Raw genomic sequence first — 25,970 nt, 5'->3', positions numbered from 1 at the left:
ATTTGTTTCTCTCATATCGTATAATAACTGAAAACAACAGTACTATCTGCTACTTACAGAGCCCCTTCTGTGTGTCAGGCCCTGTTTCAACAGGTTTTCCCAATTGAGGTCACTTAATTCGCTCAATAATTAAGCTTGTGGAACAGGCCAGCCCTGATAGTTGTAAGGAATCTTCTGGAAGGGTCTTGGAGTCCTTATCTTGGTGATCCTTTTGGACCAAGGATGGGTTTGTCTTTTTCTTGGGAAACTACCAGATTGTTAAATAACTGGAAAAAGTCAAGCAGGGAGAGAGTGCAGGTAGAACACCCATTAGAAAGGTGTTCGCTTGGGGCACTTGTCACTACACCCTTCTTGCCCTCGTGCTGGGCACGAACTGTTTCCCCTTGTAGGTATCTCCTGCACACATCTAACCAAGGAGGGTTTGTTTTGCAGTGACAGGAAGGGGCAGGGATGCAGATTTGAAAATTTTGGTTCTACTGGTCAGGTCTTTTCCTGATAGAATACAAAGAGAAGGAGTCACTTTGGGGACAGGGAGAATGAGGGGAGGATGCGGAGACCAGTGTGTGGTGGTGGCACATACATCTGCACGTGCACACCAATGCACGCCCGTGTGTTTTGATGGGACTGTTAGGGGATGATGCTGGAGACAGAGGAAGGCCAACATGCATATTTCTGGAGGATTCCACCTGGTGCCATCTCTGTGTCTGGTGCCTGATGCAACCTATAACACTGGGTGGGGCTGTCAGCCAGCGTTTGCTCTGTTCACTCTGTAAAGCTTGAGGGCACTGACGGGCTCCACCTGCGATAGCGAGGCTGCTGGAGTTTCCTCCCTTTCTTCAAAGAGCCGCTGCTGCCCCCTTCTGGGGTTTATAGGTTGTTTCTGGGAAGAAATACTTCAGTAACTTGGCTTTGTACTACATAGTGTGAAGCTTGGTGCTCCAAGCCCCACAACTCTTTAAAATTTTTTTTACGTTTTATTTTAGATTTGGGGATACATGTGAAGATACAGTGATTTCTTTTCCTTTGGAGAGACACCCAGTAGTGGGATTGCTGAGCTGAATGGTAGTTCTATTTTTAGTTCTTTGAGAAATCTCTCTACTCCCTTCCATAAAGGTTGTACTAATCTACATGCCTATCAGGAGTGTGTAAGCGTTCCCTATTCCCTACATCCTTGCCAGAATCTGTTTCTTGCCTTAATAATAGCTACTCTGGGCCGGGCGCGGTGGCTCAAGCCTGTAATCCCAGCACTTTGGGAGGCCGAGGTGGGTGGATCACGAGGTCAAGAGATCGAGACCATCCTGGTCAACATGGTGAAACCCCGTCTCTACTAAAAATACAAAAAATTAGCTGGGCATGGTGGCACGTGCCTGTAATCCCAGCTACTCAGGGGGCTGAGGCAGGAGAATTGCCTGAACCCAGGAGGCGGAGGTTGCGGTGAGCCGAGATCGCGCCATTGCACTCCAGCCTGGGTAACAAGAGCGAAACTCCGCCTCAAAAAAAAATAATAATAATAATAATAGCTATTCTGACTAGTGTGAGATGAAATCTCATCATGGTTTTAATTTGTATTTTTCCATCGATTAGGGATATTGAACATCTTTTCATATGCTTGTTGGCCACTTGTATGTCTTGTTTTGAAACTATTCATGTCCTTTGCCCACTTTTTAATGGGATGATTTATGGTTTTGTTGCTGTTGTTGACTTCCTTGTAAATTTCAAAACAGACCCAGTAGCTTGTACTCTGAGAAAAGCACCGTTTCTGAAGGCAATACATATCTTGGAGGATTTACAGAGGGATTTGGCTTTAATAGGGCTGGAACTGAAAGTGGGATTATTCTGTTCAGATAGTTACAGTGGAAAGGTGGCTATGTTGGGAGTGAGGAGAAGTCGAATCTCAACCAGCCATAAACCTTGGACTTTGGCTTTCTGGGCCTCATTTTCCTTTTTTGTAAAAGTAGGAGGGTAGACTGGATCAGTTTTCTAGAGGGGGTGACGGACTTCAACAGGGGATGGGGTCTTAAACTTTCCCTTTCCCACAGCCTATGCCCCATTTCAGAGCAGCTCCACTTTGGTTTTTCGTTTGTTTTGTTTTGAGGAGTTTCACCCTTGTTGCCCAGGCTGGAGTGCAATGGCACAATCTCGGCTCACTGCAACCTCTGCCTCCTGGGTTCAGGGGATTCTTCTACCTCAGCTTCCCAAGTAGCTGGGATTACAGGCATGCGCCATCACGCCTGGCTAATTTTGTATTTTTAGTAGAGATGGGATTTCTCCATGTTGGTCAGGCTGGTCTCGAACTCCTGACTTCACATCATCTGCCCGCCTTAGCCTCCCAGAGTGCTGGGATTACAGGCGTGAACCACCGTGCCTGGCCAGCAGCTCCACAGTGAGTGGTTTTATTTATTGGGTGTCAAATAAGATATTGCAGGGAAAGCATGTCCTTAAAAGTCTGAACGCTGCTGGACTAGATGATGTCTGAGATGCTTTCTACCCCTGATGGTGTGATTTTATAAACTTAATATTGAGTCAGAGACTTAGAAGCTGAAATCATAGTGCCCAAAATTTCTCGGTAAGAGCCATGGATGTTTTGCAGGCGGACAGTCCAGAAGACATGCACAGCTGGATTAAGGAGATCGGGGCAGCTGTCCAGGCCCTCAAGTGCCACCCCAGAGTAAGTCACTTCCTTTCTGTTGCACAGTGTCAACTCGGAGATGAATTCCCCTCGAGTGGGCATGTTTTATTTGGTGATATAGGCAAGCAGCCCGGTCTCAAGATGCAGCTGAAGCCCCAGGCTGTCTTGCTTGTTTTTCTCGTTCTACTCATGTGGGTACACATTTTTATATTTCTCATTTTGGTTGTGGGAGGAGGTGAGGTACGGTTGAACAGAGAAATGGAATTTCTTTTCCTTCCTTTCTTTCTTTCTTTTTTTTTTTTTTTTTGAGATGGAGTTTCGCCCTTGTTACCCAGGCTGGAGTGCAATGGCGCCATCTCGGCTCACCGCAACCTCCGCCTCCTGGGTTCAGGCAATTCTCCTGCCTCAGCCTCCTGAGTAGCTGGGATTACAGGCACGAGCCACCATGCCCAGCTAATTTTTTGTATTTTTAGTAGAGACGGGGTTTCACCATGTTGACCAGGATGGTCTCGATTTCTTGACCTTGTGATCCACCTGCCTTGGCCTCCCAAAGTGCTGGGATTACAGGCTTGAGCCACCGCGCCCGGCCCTCTTTCTTTCTTTCTTTCTTTTTCTTTCTTTCTTTTTCTTTCTTTCTCTCTTTTTCTTTCTTCTCTTTCCTCCTTCCTTTCTTTCTTTTCCTTTCTTTCTCTCTTTCTTCTTTCTCAGTAACGGAGTCTCGCTCTGTCACCCAGGCTGCAGTTTAGTGGCATGATCTCAGCCCACTGCAACCTCCGCCTCCCGGGTTCAAGTGATTCTCCTGCCTCAGCTTCCTGAGTAGCTGGGATTACAGGCACTCACCACCACGCCTGGCTAATTTTTCTATTTTTAGTAGAGATAGGGTTTCGCCATGTTGGCCAGGCTGATCTTGACCTCCTGACCTCAGGTGATCCACCCACCTCAGCCTCCCAAAGTGCTGGGATTTCAGGCATAAGTTACCACACCTGGCTGAGAAATGGAATTTCTGATATGTCCTGCAAATGTCACTGCCACCATCTGGAGTGAATCCCATTGAATGTATTTCATTTTTGTGGGCAAGCATCCCTGGACCTACGAAGCAGTGATCCTGGTTGGGTACTCTTCCTGGGACTTTGGGATAAACATTGTTTGAAAAGCCCTCAATTTCCTTTGTTTTTTTTCTTCCTTTTATTCTTGTAGGAAGTGTCCTTTTCTAGATCCATTTCTTTGACCCGACCTGGAAGCTCCAGCCTTTCAAGTGGCCCCAACTCTATCCTGTGCAGGGGGCGGCCACCTGTGGAGGAGAAGAAAGTCCTCTGCAAAGCCCCCTCTGTGGCCTCCTCCTGGCAGCCCTGGACACCTGTCCCCCAGGCTGGGGAGAAGCTACTTCCAGCCGAAGAGACTTCAGAGGACTCTTTGTTCATGCCTCGTCCTGGGGAGAGCAGTGCTGCTGGGGTGCTGCCCAGCTCCCGGCTAAGGCACAGATCGGAGCCCCAGCACCCCAAGGAAAAGCCATTTCTGTTCAACCTTGATGATGAAAACATACGGACCTCTGATGTGTGATGGAGCACAGTGCTGTGGGAGGGAGGGAGGACTTGAGAGAAGGAGGCTGTGACTCAGTTTCTCCACCTTGTTGGAGGGTAGTCAGAGGCCTTGATGTCATTCATATTCCTGTGGATGCTCTTTGGGAGGGAGAGGCCCATCCAGCTGGGGGTGTGTGTGTGTGTGTGTGTGTGTTTGTGTGTGTGTGTGCGTGTGTGTGTGTAATATCAATGCAGTGTATTTAATTTGAGGAAGTCATTATGTTAGACCTGTAGGCATACTCAGTGAAGAGCAGGCTACTTATTCTAACTATTCTGAAGTCTTCCTGGGGAGGGGTTATTTTAGCAGCTCCTCTCCAGAGAAGGCTGGAAGTCCAGTTTCACCACTGACCAAATTTTATTTCCTTGTCCTTATTTTAGTTTCTTCATTTTGTTTCCAGTCCAGGTGCTTCGCAGCTCTTTTGGAATGGGCCAGCATTAGACTAACTTTAAACGCTGTGTGTTTTGTACTCTCGCAGACTTGCTTTCTCTTTCTTCTTGCTGTTGCCCTTGGAATGAAGCCTTGTGTTCTTGCATGATCAGACCCTGTAATAGGCTGAGTTTCCACTCACTTAACATGAATAGATACAAAGAGAATCTAGAGAGAGATATTTTTAAAGACACTTGGCATAGAAACATTGATTTAAAGGTTATGAGTTGCCTGCCAGAGAGTCTTCCAATAGAAGAGCATAGAAAATTGTGTGTTGACTGGGCATAGTGGCTCACTCCTGTAATACCAGCACTTTGGGAGGTTGAATTACCTGAGGTCAGGAGTTCGAGACCAGCCTGGCCAACATGGTGAAACCCTGTCTCTACTAAAGAAAAAATGCAAAATTAGCCAGGCACGGTGGTGCATGCCTGTAATCCCAGCTACTCAGGAGGCTGAGGCAGGAGATTCACTTGAACCCAGGACGTGGAGGTTGCAGCGAGCTGAGATCCAACTCCAGCCTGGGCAACAAGAGCGAAACTCCATCTCGAAAAATAAAAGAAAATTCAATGTCCCACCCAAATTTTAGGGCATACCTCCTTCCATTTGATAAGAAGATACTATTGCCAGTGTCCCTGGGAGAATTATTCCATCCAGTTTATATGGTGAATTGCTGCCAGCATTCCCTAAAGGAAGAGAGAACTTACCTTATTTTCCTCTGTAACTTTCATCAGCTAGATCAATTAATTGTATTTTAAAATTAAAACTTAGTTTAAGGAAACCATTTTTACCTGAATAAATTGCTCTCCATGTGTCCAAATCTAATGCAGAGGTGAAAACACTTGGTGAGAACATCCATAGTGGATTGAGGGGAATCATGTTTCTTTCAGGCTTTGCAATTTCCCTGAAGTCTGTGTCACACTGAGAACTTTTTCTGACTCCTTTTATACCAGGACAACTAGGCTAAACTCAATTTAAATGAATAGCTTTAACTAGGCTACAGAGTTAACCTAGTTGTCCTGGTATAAAAAGGAAATCTACATCGTTCCCTCTTTCTCTTCCTTCCATCCCTTCCGGTGCCTTTCCTGTACATGGTGTTGTGCTTTCGCCCTCAGAAATTCTTGGTTTGGAAGTTATGTATTTATGAGTGATTGAGGTTACAACATACTTGGAGTAGCATGATTTCAAGAAGCCATTCCAAATTCTTATAGCTCCTTAGCTCTGGTTTTACCCTCACATTTTCCCCAAGGAAATTCTTTAGCTAGTCAAAGAAAGCACAAAATATGTGATGTGGAACTAATGAAAATAGGAACTTTTGAGATCTCTTTAAATATTCCCTGACTCATGGGAAAAAATGTTCTTTTGCTTTTTACATTGTTAAAACCTACCCATTTATCTCTCTCTCTCTCTCAAATAAATTAGCCAATAGATGACTATTGCTAAAGTAATTGGCCATTGTAATAAGGAGAGTATGTTAAATTAAACATACTTAGGATCCATATGGTATTATCTTGATAAAGGGAAATGAGGATGCTAATTGGCAAACACTTGAGAATTCCAAGTTAGAACATTGCTTGTATATATATATATATATATATTCAATTTTTAAGAGACAGGATCTCACTCTGTCACCCAGGCTAGAGTACAGTTGAGTGATTACAGTTCATCATATCTTTGAAATCCTGGGCTTAAGCTATCCTCCCATATTAGCTTCCCAAGTAGCTACAACTACAGGGTTGTGCTACCACGCCTGGCTAATTTGTAATTTTTATTATTTTTTATGTACAGGGCCTGGCTATGTTGCCGAGGCTGATCTCAAACTCCTGGGCTCAAGTGATCCTCCTGCCTTGGCCTCCTAAAGTGCAGGGATTACAGGTGTGAGCTACTGTGCCCAGCCAGAACATTGTTAATGTAGTTCAATATCAGATAAATTATTATTGTCAATGAAACAGACTCTAAAGGCATTCTCATTCCGAAACTGTATTTCAAACTTCCTATTTTGTCAATATTTCTTACCTTCTGGCCAATTTTAAACCATAATCTTGTAATGTGAACCAAAGATGGTACGTATTTGACCAGTGCAATTAGTTTTAAATGTATGCAGTTGAACCAAATGGAAAAAATAGGGTGGGGACAGAGTATAGGTTAGTGACTAAGTGTATAGGCTCTGGAATAAATCCGAGGTTTTTTTTTTAAGGAACTAAAAAATGTACTGCATTTTCTTTGTGTAATAAAAACCTCACCTGAGCTGTGCTCTTTTCATCAGGCTTTTGAAGTGGTCTTGACCCACTGTGTATAACAGTATTCCAGGTGGTCTTCCTTATGGCTGGATAATGCCATCCATTAATCTTTAATTTTTATTTTTAGAAACAGTGTTTCGCCCTGTCACAAGGCTGGAGTGCAGTGGCCTGATCATGGCTCACTGCGGTCTAGACCTCCTCAGCTCAAGTGATTCCTTCCTCACAGCCTCCCAAAGGACTCAAATTATGGGTGTGAGCCATCACACCTGTTTTTTTTTTTTTTTTTTTTTTAATAGGTGTGAGCCACCATCCATTATTTTTGAAAGCTTCTATTGACTTGCTTATTCAGGGTCAGCTGATGGTTGGCAAAAATAATTTGGCCCTTAGTGTTAAGTGAGACGTCATAAGAGTATTGAGGCATACATTATAGAGATTGACCTCGGGTCAGAATATTGGAGTCCTACATCCATTTCTGAGTCGAATTCTCAGCTCCCAAGAGAAAGAAAGTAGTTTTAAGGTCCAGCTTTTTAGTCTGTTTGAAGCAAAAGTTTTTTTCTTTTCCATTTCCGAATATAAATATACTCTTATATGAGCTAAAAGGACCCCATGAATAAATAGCAGCTTTAGTAGTTGAGGAGTGGAATTTAGTAGGTTTGTTTTCAGTATAAATCAGATAACGTATGTGGAGGTCACAGCATTTTGGAAACTGAGTGTCCCAAGTGAACTTTGTTTATAAACTTCCGACAAGTTGGAAGCCGACAGGTTTGTTAAATCTTGTCTGCCAGCACCCGTTTCTTCCTTTGTTCCTTTTCCTCTCCGTGTTACTGCCTGCGACAGCCAGTCCTTCATGCTAGATAGAGTTCAGATAAAGCACATGTTTGGCAAAAACATACTGTTTGACCTCCTCCCCCTCTGCTTATGAAGGGGTAGCATGATTCTGTGTTTTAAAGCAGTGATGTTTCAGCTGTGAAATGCACTAGCTGTAAGCACTAGGCTGGGTGCATGGAAACTGTTACGCTTCTCATTTTATGTGATCTCCTAATTGGTATGTAGCAAAAATTTTCTAAAACTGTTTTGTGGCTTGTTTTGTAATAAAACCATGTGAAATATTGAAATATGGTCGTGTGTTTTTCTAATACTGACCTTCTGACCTTTGGGTGGGTGAGCTTTCTTACCAGCCTGCCCCCATGGTCGGTTTTAGGGATTTCACAAGGTAGGTTCCCACTCCGGGTAGTGCTGGAGACCTTCCACTCACTGCCTGGGGGAGGATCTGGCTCCGGGTAGGGATGGGGGCGGGTGGTGGGGGATGTACGGGTGTGTATATGGAGAGGTATGCCAGGCTCTGCCCCTTAAAGTTTGGGGGCCAGCGGAAGCGGGGCCGTGGCCGGAAGAAAGTGTCGCTCATTTAGGAGCGTTTGCAGGTCCAGATGAAGTCACTGAAGAGTGGAAACGAGGAAGGAAGGAGGATGATTAGATCTCAGCTGCGGCCTGCTGGGCTGGGACCATGCCTCCTGCCGGGGCTGCTGCTGCTCCTGGTGCCCGTCCCCTGGGCCGGGGCTAAGAGGCTACAAGCCCAGCTGGCCTGCCCCGCGGTCTGCCAGCCCACGCGCTGCCCCGCGCTGCCCCGCTGCGCGCTGGGGACCACGCCGGTGTTCGACCTGTGCCGCTGCTGCCGTGTCTGCCCCGCGGCCGAGGGTGAAGTCTGCGGCGGGGCGCGGGGCCGGCCGTGTGCCCCGGGGCTGCAGTGCCTCCAGTCGCCCGGCCCCTGGCTGCCCAGCACCTGCAGCTGCCCGACGCGGGGTGCGGCCGTGTGCGGCAGCGACAGACGCACCTACCCCAGCCTGTGCGCGCTCCGGGCGAACAACCGCGCCGCGCGCCGCCGGGGCGAGGTCCCGGCGGTGCCCGTGCAGTGGGGGGACTGCAGGGATACAGGTGAGCTGCGGGGGGCGCGCGCCCTCGGGACGCTTTGTAACTCTGGAGGAGTGTATAGACTCAAGACCTCACGGTGACCACGCGGTGTCCTCCTGCGTCATTTGCCTCCTGGATTCGATCCCTCACTGTACCGATTTTCTTTCTTACTTAACTGGAGCTCTTTACCTGCTGCTGCGTGGTTTCTCCCCATGCACGTTTTGAACACTGTCTTGCCTTTAACATCTTCCCAATGAGCATAGCAGGTCTGGTTCTCTCGAGGCGTACCCTAGAGCGGTTATTTTTTTTTATAGGGACCAGGAGCGCAGGCCCACTCAGGAGCAATTACAACTTCATCGCCCCGGTGGTGGAGAAGGTGGCGCCATCGGTGGTTCACTTGCAGCTGTGGCGCAGGTAAAGGGGGAGGAGGAAGACCTCCACTGGCCCAGCTAGTGGTTCCTGTGTGCCTACCTACGCCAGGCCCTTCGCAAGCGTCATTTAATCCCAAAAAACCTCTGTGAGGAAACAGACGCAAAGTGGTTGAATAACCTGTTCAAGGTCATTTAACTAACAAGCAGAAGCACACGGATGCTGACTTCCAAACCCGAGCTCCCCCTGCCCCCTTAGATGCCTGGGGCTTTCCCCCCGCCTCCTCGCACAGACAAAATTGAAGGTCAGATATAAGAGCTAGTAGGCATTTTCTTTTCTTTTTTTTTGAGACAAGGTCTTGCTGTGTCTCCAAGGCTGAATTGCAGTGACAGATCACGGCTCACTGCAGCTCCATCTACCGGGCTCAAGTAATCTTCCCACCTCAGCCTCTGGGGTAACTGGGACTACGGGCATTGCCACCACACCCAGCTAATATTGGTATTTTTTGTACAGATAGGATCTTGTGAAGTTGCCCAGGCTGGTCTCGAACTCCTGGGCCCAAATGATCTGCCACCTTGGCTTCCCAAGGTGCTGGAATTACGGGTGTGATGAGCACCGCACCCAGCTTAGCAGGCATTTTGGTCGTGATCTTGCTCAGCTCCCACTTTGCGTGCAAGGAAATCCAGACCCAGAGTGCAGGGTTAATTAGCCCTACCTCATGAGGCCAGTTGCTGGTGGAAACTAAGCCAGAATCAGAGCCCTTTGATTCTCTCCTGCCAGGGTCCTTGACACTGTGGTAGAAGTCTCACTTTTGCCTACAGTATTAGCATTAGGTTCAGCCTTTTTGTAGCAGAGAACCCACGGGTTACTACACTAACCAGCTCTGAAGAAGCAGTGTCCCTGGAAAAGGAGAGCTAGAGCCAGCTCTCAACCATGCTCACAAGAGATGGCCGGGTCCATGTACATGCATAATTAATACAGAGAGAAAATTTACACATAACCAGGGAAAAGTGAAATGTCTGAGAAAACTGTGATGGAAGGCCACGCACGGTGGCTCACTCCTGTAATCCCAGCATTTTGGGAGGTAGAGGTGGGTCGATCACCTAAGGTCAGGAGTTTGAGACCAGCCCGGCCAACATGGCAAAATCCTGTCTCTACTAAAAATATGAAAATTTCTTCTGATTGTGGTTTGGAAAAAAAAAAAAAAAGGAAATACAAAAATTAGCCGGGTATGGTGGTGCATGCCTGCAATCCCAGCTACTTGGAAGGCTGAGGCAGGAGAATTGCTTGAATCCAGGAGATGGAGGTTGCAGTGAGCCAAGATCTTGCAACTGCACTCCAGCATGAGCAACAGAGTGAGATTCTGTCTAAAAAACAAAACAAAACAAAACTTTGATGGAGGTATGTTTAATAAGAGTGAAGGTCTCCTGACTCTCAGATTATATGGCTGTACCCCTACCTTTCTTGCCCTCTGTTGACACTGTTGTCTTGTGGAGACAGGTTACTTCCCGGCAGCAAGCCTGTTCCTGTGTACAGTGGCTCTGGGTTCGTAGTGTCTGAGGACGGGCTCATTATTACCAATGCCCATGTTATCATGAACCAGCAGGGGATTGAGGTGGAGCTTCAGAGTGGGGCCCACTATGAAGCCATTATCAAGGATATTGACCTTAAATTGGATCTTGCGGTGATTAAGATTGAACCGAATGTGAGTATTTCAGGGCTGAGTCAGAATCTGCATATTTGGGGATTTTTATCTATTTGCTGATATCTTCTGCCCCATTACACTCTCACACCACATCTCTTCTGTCGAGTATATGCTTTTCTCTGGTTTCTTTCTGTTCTTTACTCCCTTATCTGCTTCCATGCCTGTCTGTATATCCCTGTTTCTCCCTTTCTTTCTTCTCTTTCTTTCCTTCCCTCCCTTCCTTCTTTCCTTCCTTCCTTTTTTCTTTCTCTTTCTCTCTCTCTCTTTTCCTTCCTTCCTTCCTCCCTTCCTTTTTTATGGTGAGACAGTCTCCCTCTGTCACCCAGGCTGGAGTGCAGTGACTCAATCTCAGCTCACTGCAACTTACACCTCCTGGGTTCAAGTGATTCTTCTGCCTCAGCCTCCTGAATAGCTGAGATTACAGGTGCCCATGACCACACCTGGCTAATTTTTGTGCTTTTAATAAAGACGGGGTTTTACCATGTTGGCCAGGCTGGTCTTGAACTCCTGACCTCAAGTGATCTACCTGCCTCGGCCTCCCAAAACAGTGCTGGGATTATAAGGGTACGCCACTGCACCTGGCCCCCTAACTGTTTCTATGAACTATCAAGCAGTCTTTTTTTTTTTTTTTTTCCCCCTCCTTCAACTCCTTCTTCAACAGATGCTGCTTCAGGGAAAATTATCTCTTTACTTGGCTTAGGATATCAGAAATTACTGCAATGGACTCAAAGCTGCTAAGGAATACTTTGAAGTCCTTGCTACACATAGTACTGGTGGTCTGCACACCGGATATATCCACGGGGTGTCTGAGAGCTTTTTAGAAATTCAGAATCTCAACCTTCAGCCAGATAGATGCGCTGACTCAGAACCTGCATTTACATAACATCCCTAGGTGATTTGCATGCACATTACAGTCCGAGAAGTGTTGCCCTGGGTGATCTCCTTTCTGTTTGTGGCTTATTCACTTTGACTGTTAACATTTGAGCTGAAATGATGCTGACTAAATTGCTAATGTCAGTTTATGTTCATCAGTGCCTTCACTGACTGTTTACTAATAGTAATTTCTACAAAGTAATTATTTTTGGTCTTAGAAATGATCCTAGTTATCTTAACAATTGAGAGCTTTGCAGTAGTCAGACTTTGAGGAAGTAGTAGAAGGCAGTCATAGAAACTGTGTGAGTGAGCGCTTCTCAGGTGGTAGGGCCAAGGAGATAGAGACAGCGTCATAGATGTGTTAGACACGCATGTTGGTCAATTCTGATCTTGATTTCTTTACACTTTCTGTCCTCCTCATCCCTCTTTGGCCACATGCAGGCTGACCTTCCTGTACTGTTGCTGGGAAGATCATCTGACCTTCGAGCTGGAGAGTTTGTGGTGGCTTTGGGCAGCCCTTTTTCTCTGCAGAAGACAGCTACTGCAGGAATTGTCAGCACCACCCAGCGAGGGGGCAAAGAACTGGGGATAGAGCATTCAGATATGGACTACATCCAGACTGATGCCATAGTAAACGTAAGTCACTTAGAGCTGCCCAACTGTCGGGCACGGGACTGGCACAAGTCCATGGCCTGTTAGGAACTGGGCCATGCAGCAGGAGGTGAGCCACAGGCGAATGAGCGTTACCGCCTGAGCTCTGCCTCCTGTCACATCAGCAGAGGCATTAGATTCTCACAGGAGAACAAACCCTGTTGTGAACTGCGCATGTGAGGGATCTAGGTTTCCTGTTTCTTAAGAGAATCTAACTCATGCCTGATGATCTGAAGTGGAACAGTTTCATCCCAAACTGCCTCTCCATCCATGGAAAAATTGTCTTCCACAAAGCTGGTCCCTGTGCCAAAAAGTTTGAGGATTGTTGACTTAGGAGGCCTATCCTCAGATCATACAATATTGGCAGTTCAGTGAGAAGAAAATGTCAGAGTGACCCCTTTGGTCTTTTGGGGATGTCCAAGTTTGATTAAATCACAGTCGGAGGAATGGAATACCACTTTGTTAGAGTCTGGCCTGTCTGATGTGATCACTGGCATCCGTGCCATTGGGTGGTCTGTTGTGGAGGTCATGCTTCCTGTAAGAAGGTGGGGGTTCCTTGGTGGGGCAGGGTGGCTCACGGCTGTAATCCCAACATTTTGGGAGGCCGAGGCAGGCAGATCATGAGGTCAGCAGTTCAAGACCAACCTGGTCAATATGGTAAAACTCCATCTACACTAAAAATACAAAAAAATTAGCCAAGTGTGGTGGTGGCACACACCTGTAATTCTGGCTACTCAGGAGGCTGAGGCAGGAGAATCGCTCGAACCTGGGAGGCGGAGGTTGCAGTGAGCTGAGATCATGCCGTTGCACTTTAGTCTGGGTGACACGGTGAGACTTCATCTAAAAAAAAAAGAGAGAAGGTGGTGTCCCACTGCTATTGTTCTTTACCTATGGCTGACTTCAGAACTGGTGATCATAGGGGCAGAATTTTGCCAGCCTGCGGGGGAAAGGAGCTTACTATAGTGGGCTGCTTTTGGTAAATTGGGAGTTACGTATAAAGAACAAGGGAAATGTATTCATTGGCTTCACTGATGTCTTTTTCAAATTCTGCTTTTAGCAAGGGAATTCTGGTGGTCCTCTGGTGAACTTGGTAAGTGGCCACTTTCCTTGTTGCTCCATGTTTCTTCTTAACTTTCAAAGACTATTAATTCCAGGCCAGGGATTGTGGCTCACCCCTGTAATCCCAGCACATTTGGGAGGATTGCTTGGGGCCAGGAGTTCGAGACTAGCCTGGGCAACATAGCAAGACACCATATCTACAAAAACAGAAAATAAAAATGTCTTTACGTATTCCATGGTGCAGACTTGGGTACTACTCTTGTGTAGAGAGCTGTGGAATGGTGCTTTTCTGCTTTGGGACCTTAAGTCAATAGTTAGAAAAAAATTCAAGATGATTATCCTGGTGTGTGATCTCATCCCACTGAGAACACTAGGGTTCTAGCTCCAGGTTTCTTTGAATTTTTTCTCTTCCTTATGCTTTCTGGTTTCATTGGCTAGTTACCAAAAGCCCTAGAATTTACTTATTTAATAGAGATGAGGTCTCACTATGTTGCCCAGGCTGGTCTCTAACCGCTGAGCTCAAGTGATCTCCTCCTGCCTCAGCCTCCCAAAGTGCTAGGATTACAGGTGTAAGCCACCACTCCATGCCAAAAGCCTTGGACATTAAACCCAGACTTACGCCAAATGACTTGCTGTGCTATGAAATGTAGCTCCTGGAAGATCCCCTGATGCTGCATATGAAGAACTGTCTCTCATTTAAAAATGCTGATTATGTAAGTGCAAGTTTTTAGTCTTTACCTCTTGATCTGCTTATAGGTGACAGAAAAGCCACAACCAGCACTCTTGACTGCAAGTGAGCTGCCTGCCTCAGCCTCCCAAACACATTGCTCTGTCATGTATTCTTAAATTGTGTTCTGTGTCCCTAGTGGAAATATCAGGGTTTCCAGTTGCTCAAATACATGTGAAAACCTAAGAGAGTGCAATGCTGTTTGACATACAGCTTGTGATCATCTTTTCTGAGTCCCTTTGCACTGATTGCTTTTGGTTCCTGTTTAAATATTACATTTGCTTTTAGAATGAATAGTATGCAAAATGCTTGTTTTTTTTTTATTCATAGCATTTCATGTAATTTTTATTTGTTTTGTTTCTGCCTTCTCCATTAGTCGATGAGTTTACTAGAGCATCGAAGAAATGCAGAATTTCAGGCCACACCCCAGACCTACTGAATTACAATCTGTAGTTTAATTACAACGAGAAATCTCTTTTCTGGCCAGGTGCGGTGGCTTACTCCTGTAATCCCACCACTTTGAGAGGCTGAGGCGGGTGGATCATCTGAAGTTAGGAGTTCAAAACCAGCCTGGCCAACCTGGTGAAACCTATTTCTACTAAAAATACAAAAAAACAAAAAAGAAAAAAGAAAAGAAAAAAAAATAGCTGGGTGTGGTGGCACAGGCCTATAATTGGGAGGCTGAGGCAGGAGAATTGCTTGAACCTGGGAGGCAGAGGTTACAATGAGCCGAGATTGCACTAATGCACTCCACCCTGGGCAACACAGCAAGACTCCATCTCAAATAAATAAATAAATAATAAATAAATAAATAAGAAATTTCTTTTCTGTCCTTTCCCATTACCTAACAAAGGCTGAAGGAAGATGAGGTATATAAAAGGAAAATATTTTCTACCTCATACCTTTAGCTTAGCAGAGCTTTGTTCCCTGAGGTCAATTTTGTCAATTTTTCTGAATAGTTTCAACGCAGTGTTGCTGACAATCCCACAGCTTTTTACCTTTTCCATGTTTATTTTTAGTTTCAGTTAAATAATTAAAAAGGCAAATACTCCTTGTCCTTCTACCTGTGTCAAAATACAAACTGTGGCTCACTTTCAAAGTCAATGTAACTTACTAAAGAAAAAAATGAGCTCAAGATTTTAAAAAATCCTCAGCATCCTTGATCCTTTGGCGGTGAAAAGAAGGTAACTTCTGTGCATGTGCAGTTACCCTTTGCTGTTCCATCATACTATTTGCCTTAAAAAGGAACATCCGTTGCTCTTTTTTGAAGATGTGCAAAGTTCGTCTTGGCCCTGTTTTCTGACCCTAAGTAACTAGCTTCACTCCTTCCTCTGGTCTTGCACTCTTCAGTCTGCAAAACTTCATGACTGAATGATGTCCCCTCCCTTGCCAGGATGGTGATGTGATTGGCGTCAATACATTGAGGATGACTGATGGAATCTCCTTTGCAGTTCCTTCAGATCGAGTTAGGGAGTTCTTGGCAGAATACCATGAGCGCCAGTTGAGAGGTAAAGCAAATTGGTTTTTTTGCAGGACTCTCCTTTTGTGCTTTTCAGAAACACTCAATCGTTTGTGGTGACAGCCATTTTTTTTTTTTTTTTTTTTTTTTTTTTCTGAGACAGACTCTTGCTCTTGTCACCTGGGTTGGAGTGCAGTGGCATGATCTTGGTTTATTGCAACCACTGCCTTCTGGGTTCAAGCAATTCTCTTGCCTCAGCCTCCTGAGTAGCTGGGACTACAGGCACCCACCACCATGCCCAGCTAATTTTTGTATTTTTAGTACAGACGGGGTTTCACTATGTTGGCCAGGCTAATCTTGAACTCCTGACCTCTAATGATCCACCTGCCTTGGACTCCCAAAGTGCTGGGATTACAGGTGTGAGCCACCTCACCTAGCCCGGAGACAGCCATCTGAATCCTGTAGACAACTGGGTCACTCATTTGTACTCAGCTTCTATAATGGTGATTCAGGCAGCAATATTGTGGGACTAGGCACAAGCCAAGCATGAGTTGTACCCATAAATATTTGGACTGAGCTAATGTGGAAATGAAACCCAGGGCTGGAGGCAGAGAACTGGGTGGGAAGAGTATAAGTGCTAATGACAGAGGTTCCCTGAAGCCTGTGTTTCATGCAGTAACCTGAAAGGACAGCTATGATGGCAAAGAGATCCTGGAACGTGGGTGTCTTTTAAACTGTGCTAACAGGAAAGAGGTTTTGTTGTAACACATCATAACTTTCCTTTCCAGGAAAAGCGTTTTCACAGAAGAAATATCTGGGTCTGCAAATGCTGCCCCTCACTATGCCGTAAGCCTGTGTTTGAATATGTCTGGGTTGTTTTTCAGAGGCAAAAACTGTAGCTGCACAGTCTTAGCAGAAAAGCTGAGCCACATGGGTCACACTCTTGTGACCCTAGGTTCTTTCTGTCTCAGGGTTATGTATCTGCCTCTGCCTGCGTTAGCAGTGGCTATACATAGTTTATTTCACTGTGGCTCTATTTTATAATGTCCAGTGGTTCTAGGCTTTGGCATAAAGGCTCAGCTTGCACCCCCAGGCTGATTAGAATGATTGTGATTAGCTCGATGGAGTCTTCCTAGACCCCTGTGAACCTTGAGCAGAACAGACTCCTACTGAGAGTTCCAGGTTTTTACCAGGCTAATTCATTGTGTTTCCTAATCTTCTCACTTCCCTTAGCCTTATTCAAGAAATGAAAATGCGTGATCCAGCTTTCCCCAATGTGAGTTCTGGGGTTTATGTATGTAAAGTGATCGAAGGAACATCTGCTGAAAGGTAAGAGAAGGGCAGGCCTTTGTTGTCTACCTTTGCTTTTTCTAGATGTGTGCCGTGGTAAGACACATGGAGGGTATATAGAGTTGGTCTGACCAATACAGTGGCCACTACCCACATGTAGTATGTACTGGACACATGAAGTGTGGCCGATGTGACCGAGGAACTGAATTTTGAATTAAATTAAGTTTAATTTAAATTAAAAAACCCAGGCCAGGCACAGTGGCTCATACCTGTAATCTCAGCACTTTGATAGGCCAAGGTGGGTGGATCATCTGAGATCAGGAGTTCTCATCTCTACTAAAAATACAGAAGTTAATGGGTGTGCCCAAACACAAAATATTTTTCCATGAAATGTGTTGGAAGAACTGCATTTCACTTTAATTACTGCATTGTATATGATATTATCAGCTGAGGAGCAATGGCTCATGCCTGTAATCCCAGGACTTTTGGAGGCCAAGATGGGTGGAATATTTGAAATCAGGAGTTCAAGACCAGCCTGACCAACATAGTGAAACCCCATCTCTACTAAAAATACAAAAAATTAGCTTGGCGTGGTGGTGCATGCCTGTAGTCCCAGCTATTTGGGAAACTGAGGCAGAATTTCTTGAAACTGGAGGCAGAGGTTGCAGTGAACTGAGAACACACCACTCCAGCCTGGGCAGCAGAGTGAGACTCTGTCTCCAAAAAAAAAAAAAAAAAAAAAAAAATTATCATTGTGTAATAGCATATTGGAGGTGTGTGTTGTTTCAAGTGGATTTCAAAGACATAGGCAACAGAGTGTAAAATACCTATTAACAATTTTTAAAATATCACGTTACAATGATAATATTTTGGATATGTAATGTTAAATAAGATATATTATTGAAATTAATTTCATCTGTTTAAAATTTTTAAAAAATGTGGCTACAAGGAAAATTTAAAATTACATATGTGGCTTGCATTATTGTCTATAGGACAGTGCTGATGTAGACTTAGGTAATTATAAAGGCCTTTTTTGTATTTTGGGAGGGAGGTGGTTCTCTATAGTCTAAGAAGAGCTCATGTTACGAGTTAACAGCGTAAGTTTCAATAAATTTGGCTAGGAATTTCCAACCCACTATTTCAATATGAATAGTCACTACTTAATAATTATTAAGTGTTTAGTACCTATTAGGTGTTAGTAACTATTAACTATTCATTAACAGGTACTTTTTTTTTTTTTTTGAGACAGAGTCTCACTCTTGTCCCTCAGGCTGGAGTGCAACTGTGTGATCTCGGCTCACTGCAACCTCTGCCTCCCAGGTTAAAGTGATTCTCCTGCCTCAGCATCCCGATAGCTGTTATTACAGGCACCACCACCACACCTGGTTAGTTTTTGTATTTTTAATAAAGATAGGGTTTCACCATGTTGGCCAGGCTGGTCTTGAACTCCTGACCTTAAGTGATCCACCTGCCTCAGCCTCCCAAAGTGCTGGATTACAGATGTGAGTCACTGTGGCAGGCTCATTAATAGTTATTATTAAGAATGGGAAGAATTTAAAGTGTTAAAAGTTTGAGAACATGTTTTAGGTTTTTATTTATTCATTTTTTCTTGAGATGGAGTTTCGCTCTTGTCACAGGCTGGAATGCAGTGGTGCAATCTTGGCTCACTGCAGCCTCTGCACCCTGGGTTCATGGGATTCTCCTGCCTCAGCCTCCCAAGTAGCTGCCATTTCAGGTGTCCTCCACCACACCCAGCTAATTTTTGTATTTATAGTAGAGACAGGGTTTCGCCATGTTGGTCAGGCTGGTCTCTAACTCCTGACCTCAGGTGATCCACCCGCCTTGGCCTCCCAAAGTGCTGGGATTACTGGCGTGAGCCACCGCACCCAGCCATATTTTAGGTATTTGAAAATATATTTTTCAGCCAGGCATGCTGGCTTTCCCCTGTAATCCTAGCACTTTGTGAGGCTGAGGTGGGAGGATTGCTTGAGCCTGGAAGTTCAAGACCAGCCTGGGCAACATAGTGAAACCTTTTCTCTACAAAAAATAAAAATTAGGCCTGGTGCAGTGACTCACGCCTGTAATCCCAGCTCTTTGGGAGGCCGAGGTGGACAGATCACTTGAGGTCAGGAGTTTGAGACCAGCCTGGCAAACTCGGTGAAACCCCGTCCCTTCATAAAAAGTACAAAAATTAGTGTGGTAGTGCATGCCTGTAATCCCAGCTACTTTGTAGGCTGAGGCCATTGAATTGCTTGAACCTGGGTGGTTAAGGTTGCAGTGAGCTGGCATCACGCCACTGTACTACAGCCTGGACAACGAAGCGAGACTTGCTTTCAAAAAAAAAAAAAAAAAAATACAAAAATTAGCTGGGCATGGCGGCTTGCACCTATGGTCCCAGTTATTTGGGGAGGTTGAGATGGGAGGATCACCTGAGTCTGGGCTGTAATGATCTGTGATCATGCCACTGCACTCCAGCCTGGGTAAGAGTGAGACCCTGCCTGAAAAACAAAACAAAAACCAACCAAATAAACAAAAAAGAAACTACACCAAAACCCTACCAAACCCACATTTTTCTTTGAATTCTGAATGACAATATCAGAAGCTAGGAGTAAGACCTGTGTAATGAAGCAAAGGCTAGACCAGCTTCCAAAACAAGGTTCTCCAGCTGGTTTCACTGTTGTTTCAAAACATTTAATATTAAGTACTGAGGGAAGAAGTGGCTTGTCTTACTATTACCATTCTCCTGGGCTTCTCTTTTGTACTTCTTCATTATGCTTTTCTCACTGTTTTTATTTTTCAGGAGTTCAGAAATCTGTTTAGATTATGGCACCACTTTCACTGGGACTTTCCCCCTAGTGAAATCAGAGAGCACTAACTGTCAGCATAGCTGTCATAAGTCTCACGTCAGTAAATTTGGGTTGTCCCTGGCTTTTCTGGACTGTCCTCATTCCTGCTCTGCTCCACTCTTCCTCCACCTCCTTAAAGGTCTAAGTTCAAGGCCAAAGCTATTTCTTTTCTTTTCGAGATGGGAGTTTCATGCTTGTTGCCCAGGCTGCAGTGCAATGGTGTGATCTAGGCTCACCGCAACCTCCGCCTCCCATGTTCAAGGGATTCTCCTGCCTCAGCCTCTTGAGTAGCTGGGATTACAGGCATGTGCCAGTATGCCTCGCTAATTTTATATTTTTAGTAGAGATGGAGTGTCTCCATGTTGGTCAGGCTGGTCTTGAACTCCTGACCTCAGGTAATCCACCTGCCTTGGCCTCCCAAACTGTTGTGATTACAGGCGTGAGCCACTGCGACAGCCCAGCCAAAGCTATTTCTTTCAGCTAAGTCTTTGCTACTCAGAATGTGGTCTGTAGACCAGCGTCATTAGCTCAGCGGGGGCTTGTTGGAAAGGAGAATCACAGGTCCCACTTTTGATCCACTGAATCAGAATCTGGATGTTTAACAAGATTCCTAGGTGATTCATATGTATGTGAAAATTAGTGCTGGAAGTTGCTGATAAACAGAAAAGTGGGGCTGGGCATGGTGGCTCATGTCTGTAATCCCAACTACTCAAGAGGCTGAGGCAGGAGAATCCCTTGAACATGGGAGGCGGAGGTTGCGGTGAATCTGTAAATCCTGGAACTTCGGGACTCTGATGCGGGAGGATCATTTGGAACCAGGAGTTCGAGACCAGCCTGGGCAACATAGCGAGACCCTGTTTCTAAAAATACATACATAAATAAAAGAAAATCAGCTAGGTGTGGTGGCGCATGCCTGTAGTCCCAACTACTCAGGCGGCTGAGGCAGGAGGATCATGTGAGCCCAGGATTTTAAGGCTGCAGTGAGCCATGACTGCACCACCGTACTGGTTAAGAGAATGAGAGCCTATCTTAAAATAAACAAATCCATTCTTTCTGTCCTTATACCTAATAAATAACAATATACCTAATAATGATACTTAATAACAATAATTAATAACAATAACTTATAACTAATAATGATAATTACACCATTAAAATTTTTACTATATCTCAGGCACTGTTTGAAATGTTTTATTTTTTTGAGACTGAGTTTTGCTCTTGTTGCCCCAGCTGGAGTGCAATGGCCTGTTCTCGGCTCACTGCAACCTCCACCTCCCAGGTTCAAGTGATTCTCCTGCCTCAGTTTCCCAAGTATGTGGAATTACACGCTGAGCTAATTATTGTACTTTTATTAGAGGCGAGGTTTCACTGTGTTGGCCAGGCTAATCTTGAACTCCTGACCTCAGGTGATTCTCCCAAAGTGCTGGGATTACAGAAGTGAGCCACAGCTCCAGGCCTATTTGAAGTGTTTTATACACCTGTTTGTGCGACCAACAGTTTTATGATATAGGTATTATTTTACAGAGGAAGCAGCTGTGGTACTGAGAGGTTAATTAACTTGTAGAACACAGTAAATTAGAGAGCAGAGAGCAGGGATGTGGGCCCTGGCTTAACCCTTCTATTATCCTGCTTTTGTGGCGGCTTTTTTGTTTCTGAGAGGCAGAGTGATTTAGTGGCGAGAAGATAGGTTCCCAAGTCTGATGAAATCCTGCTTTAGCCGCTCACAAGTTGCGTGACGTTTTTTGTGTGGGATTTCATCAGACTTCATTTGTCCTGTCTGAGCCATAGTTCCTCATATTTGGTGCATAGCAGGTTATTAGTAATAATTTGTGGGTTTCTCTTTTCTGACTCAGAACTAGTATGAATTAAGTAAGTTCTCTTTAAGTTCTTTCTTTGTACTTACTGGTCCCAAGTCGTCGTCCTAAACTGTCCTTTTCTTTTTTTCTTTTTTTTTGAGACGGATTTTCACTCTTGTTACCCAGGCTGGAGTGCAATGGTGCGATCTCGGCTCACCGCAACCTCCGCCTCCTGGGTTCAGGCAATTCTCCTGCCTCAGCCTCCTGAGTAGCTGGGACTACAGGCATGTGCCGCCATGCCCAGCTAATTTTTTTGTATTTTTAGTAGAGACGGGGTTTCACCATGTTGACCAGGATGGTCTCGATCTCTTGACCTCGTGATCCACCCGCCTCAGCCTCCCAAAGTGCCGGGATTACAGGCTTGAGCCACTGCGCCCAGCTAAACTGTCCTTTTCTAAGGTATTTCTTGCTTTTAGTTCTACACTTAAGCTTCTCTTCACATCCTCTTGCTTTAAACTTCCTCTTTTTAAACTCCACATATCTTGATGATCAAACCACATTACCATTCTTCCTTGAGCTTCCCATTTCTGTTAAATGCTGTCTCCTGGAGTCATTTGCTCTTCTTTTTTCAGCTTATTTTCACCTTTACGACAAATCACTGGCATGGCTATCTCTGTGTTGTAGTGTTTGTATTTGGAGCTGGTTTTTGCTTCTAGAATATATAATCTATGTGAAACAATTATGTTGAAGACTATTAATAAAGTCACAACTTTGGGGAAAAGGACCCTAGAGCCAGAGCTTGACATATTTAGACTCAGATGTTGCTGGGTTTTTGATTTACTGGAGGCAGAATTCCTGTAATTCTGCATCCTTTCCAGCTCCATAAATTTGCGGGGAAGATGGGCAAGTGAGTGGGCTGCCAGAATCAAACCGATCAGGGTTTAAGTGTCTGGGAGAAAACATATCACTTGGGCTTTTCACTTTGGCTGCTGGGGCTGGGAGTATGTTTGAAGTTCACAGAGGTCAGGGATTGATAGAAATTAAAAGCTGAACTCCCCATTCCAAACCAACTTCTAAAAATGGGAGGAATAAACTTCTCAATAGGAAATTAATTTTGTAAAGGTAAATAAGAGAGTTGTCCTTCAGGTGACTTTTTTGCAGCATATTTTAGAATAGCCTTAAGATTTGGAAGGATTGAGGCTATTTCCGGATTTCTGTACGCTCAATGCCAGCAAAATAGTGCCATTAAGACAGACATATTTAATTATAGATGGGGATAAGTAAAATTCTTTGAGTTTCATGGTTTTTTTTTTTTTTTCTCCCTCTCTCTCAGCTCTGGATTGAGAGGCCACGATGTAATTGTCAACATAAATGGGAAACCTGTTACTACCACAACCGATGTTGTTGAAGCTCTTGACAGTGATTCCCTTTCCATGGTTGTTCTCCGGGGAAGAAGTACCTTGTTCCTGACAGTCACACCTGAAATAATCAATTAAAGACCTTGCTTTAAAGTGGGATTATCTAAAAAAAAAAAAAAAAAAAAAAAAAGTTATATTACCTGGTTTGTATGAAGATGTACCAAACATGGAGTTTTTGGATCTTTTTCTTATAAAGAAAAATGGATGATATCAACCCAAAGGCCCATCAGTGACAGACTGGATAAAGAATATGTGGTACATATACACCATGGACTATTATGCAACCATGAAAAGGAATAGTACTCTGTAGGAACATGGATGGAGCTGGAAGCCCACAAAAGAACAGAAAACCAAATACTGCATGTTCTCACTTATAAGTGGGAGCCGAACAATGAGAACACATAAACACAGGGAGAAGAACAACAAATACTAGGTCCTGGCAGGGGGTAGGGTGGAGAGAGGGAAAGGGAGAGCATTAGGAAAAATAGCTAATGCATGCTGGGCTTAACACTTAGGTGATGGGCTGATAGGTGTAGCAAACCACCATGGCACACGTTTACCTATATAACAAACCTGCACATCCTGCACATGCACTGCAGAACTTAAAATAAAAATAAAGAAAAATGGTAATCTTTTATGAAATTACAATTAAAAAAGGAAAATGGAGTTTTAAACACATACATACACTCAGGGATCATTAGGTTGGGGTATTAATACTGTTGCTAAGATGCCTGACTATGCCAAGTGAGAGAAGAACATGGTGCCAGGAAGTCTGGGGGAACTGGTAACATTTTGTTAAAGATAAGAAACCACAAAAAAACAGGCAGTTTCTAATTTAACCTTGAAAGAAGGACACTGTAGTATTTTAAATCTTCTCTATAGACATAAACTACATATAATACACACATATACAAATAGATCTATCTACCAAAATTTAAGAAACAACCTGAATAAAGTGCAAAGGCAATCCATTTTTAAGTAATACTCCTTTAGTGCATCAGGTTTTCAGGTTGTATCACATTTGGCCAGGTTTGTGGGTAGATGGAAAATGGGTGTTACTAAGAAGTCAAATGGAAACCGGTAACTTTGGACTCTCACACAGGAATATTGATGATTCTGAAATTAAATTACCACTCTAGCAGTAAGAACAACTGTTGTCTCCAGCAGCTTTTCTGACTGTGACAAGGGCATCTTCAGTAGTTTCCAGTCTTTTAGTCTTTTAACCAAGCTCTTCCCCTGGCAACATAAATGACTTCAAATCTTGGAGCTGCCAAAGTTTTTCTTTCTTGAGACAAAGTCTTGCTCTTGTCATCCAGGCTGGAGTGCAGGGGCAGCATCTCGGCTCACTGCAATTTCTGCCTCCCAGGTTCAAGTGGTTCTCCTACCTCAGCCTCCTGAGTAGCTGGGATTACAGGTGCCTGCCACCACACCCGGCTAATTTTGTGTTTTAACTAGAGAAGAAGTCTCACCATGTTGGCCAGGTTGGTCTCAAACTCCTAACCTTAAAGGATCCACCTGCCTCAGTCTCCCAATGTACAGGGATTACAGGCTTGAGCCACTGTGCTGGGAACAAAGTTTCTTATTTTTTAAAGAAAACAACTTCCGATGGGGTTATGAATATTGTTAGGTTAGAAAAAAGTGTGAAATGAGGCAGAACTTGATAAGGTTTAAAGTAGCATCTTATTTTGGGTAATATTATAATTTGTTTTTATTTTTCAGACTTCCCTTATAAGTGAGTGTTTTTAAAAAAACATATGGCATCCTTGAACTCTCTGAGACTTTTATTTGTATAAATTTATGGGGTACAAGTACGATTTTGTTTCATGCATAAATTGTACAGATGAACCCCTTAAGTTCTATGTAAATCCTGTGTATGTGCATTTTTCTGGGGAGAGGGTTTAGTTTCTTCATGACCCATAAAACTTTAATAAACACTGACTTAGGGTATAGAGATTATGAATTAAAAGTTTACCAATTGTTACATTATAAGCAAGGTTAAGGTCAGTGTAGTACAGAACTTTCAAGACAAAATAGGCTCATCTGTTTTAATTTTTTATACAGAATTGCCACATTTAATAATGTAAGAACAGTGATTATATTCATCAGGAATGATAAGGCAAGAAATTCTTAGGAAAGCTACAAAATGATGGAATGTATCTAGGGAAGTTAACTGTGATATCTGGTCTTAAAGTCAATTATGATGAGGTAAACTTCGAGTGAGGTCTACTTCATTTCTAGAATTTGTAAGTTATTCTGAGTAACAGACTCTGTCACTGACTTGGCCACATTGCCTACCTTTGATTTTTATTTTTAAAAATAAAGATGGGGTTTCACCATGTTGGTCAGGCTGGTCTTGAACTCCCTACCTCAGGTGATCTGCCCACCTTGGCCTCACAGTACTTGGATTACAGGCGTGAGCCACCACGCCCGGCCTCTGCCTTTGATTTTATATTTAATAGTTCTTTTCAACTTGGATTGCAAAGGATGGGAACTGAGTTTTTAAAACCACTTACAGTTTGGAACATCTCCTTTAATTCTCGGTGATTTGGGAACACAAAAGTGTGGCTGTATCTCTTTCTGACTGCTGCAGCACACAGGGAGAGCTTTAGTATCGTGCTTCTTTAGAGAATGTGCTCAGTTTCTCTTTGCTCTCATAAATCACATCCCAATTTAGCAGAAGTATATTTTCCTTTTCGAAGCCACAAGGCTCCTTACTTTATCTCACCTAATCACGAAGAATAGTTTTACAGAAACTTGTGGGAAATCTTATTACCATGGGCTGGTAAATGCAAATTTATAACATGGGCTGGTAAATGCTGATTTTTGGATTGGACAACTCTGCCAGGAGGAGTAGCTCAACTCACACGTCTGATGCCGCTGGCTTTCAAAACATAACTGGAATGAAGAAATTATTGTGCTGCATATACTGCCTCTGGAACATAATGGAGACACAAGAGAGCTTAATAGGGTGGCTCATTTCAAATGACTAGATTTCT

The 25,970-nt window shown here is 44.1% G+C and overlaps 2 protein-coding genes across 5 annotated transcripts in view; both read left to right on the top strand.

Annotated features, from left to right (window-relative positions):
• PLEKHA2 (pleckstrin homology domain containing A2) overlaps positions 1-7,988 on the top strand; it is an 80,877-nt gene extending 72,889 nt beyond the window's left edge. For all 4 annotated transcript variants that reach the window (XM_039463380.2, XM_039463381.2, XM_039463379.2 and 1 more), the window contains exons 11-12: positions 2,591-2,668; positions 3,827-7,988. In XM_039463380.2, coding sequence (XP_039319314.1) covers positions 2,591-2,668; positions 3,827-4,189 — 441 coding nt within the window. In that variant the 3' untranslated portion in view covers positions 4,190-7,988. The remainder of the gene's footprint in view (positions 1-2,590; positions 2,669-3,826) is intronic.
• A 103-nt stretch (positions 7,989-8,091) lies between these two features.
• On the top strand, positions 8,092-25,952 carry HTRA4 (HtrA serine peptidase 4). Its single transcript, XM_010348745.3, has 9 exons — positions 8,092-8,805; positions 9,096-9,195; positions 10,651-10,855; positions 12,170-12,364; positions 13,437-13,469; positions 15,559-15,673; positions 16,413-16,470; positions 16,858-16,953; positions 22,890-25,952. The coding sequence occupies exons 1-9, from the start codon at positions 8,301-8,303 to the stop codon at positions 23,050-23,052; spliced, it is 1,470 nt and encodes a 489-aa protein (XP_010347047.2). The 5' UTR covers positions 8,092-8,300; the 3' UTR covers positions 23,053-25,952.
• The last annotated feature ends 18 nt before the right edge of the window (positions 25,953-25,970 follow it).

The sequence above is a fragment of the Saimiri boliviensis genome, chromosome 13, assembly GCF_048565385.1.
Source record: "Saimiri boliviensis isolate mSaiBol1 chromosome 13, mSaiBol1.pri, whole genome shotgun sequence".
Classification (NCBI taxonomy): Eukaryota; Metazoa; Chordata; class Mammalia; order Primates; family Cebidae; genus Saimiri; species Saimiri boliviensis.
This window is presented reverse-complemented; position numbering and strand designations above follow the sequence as displayed.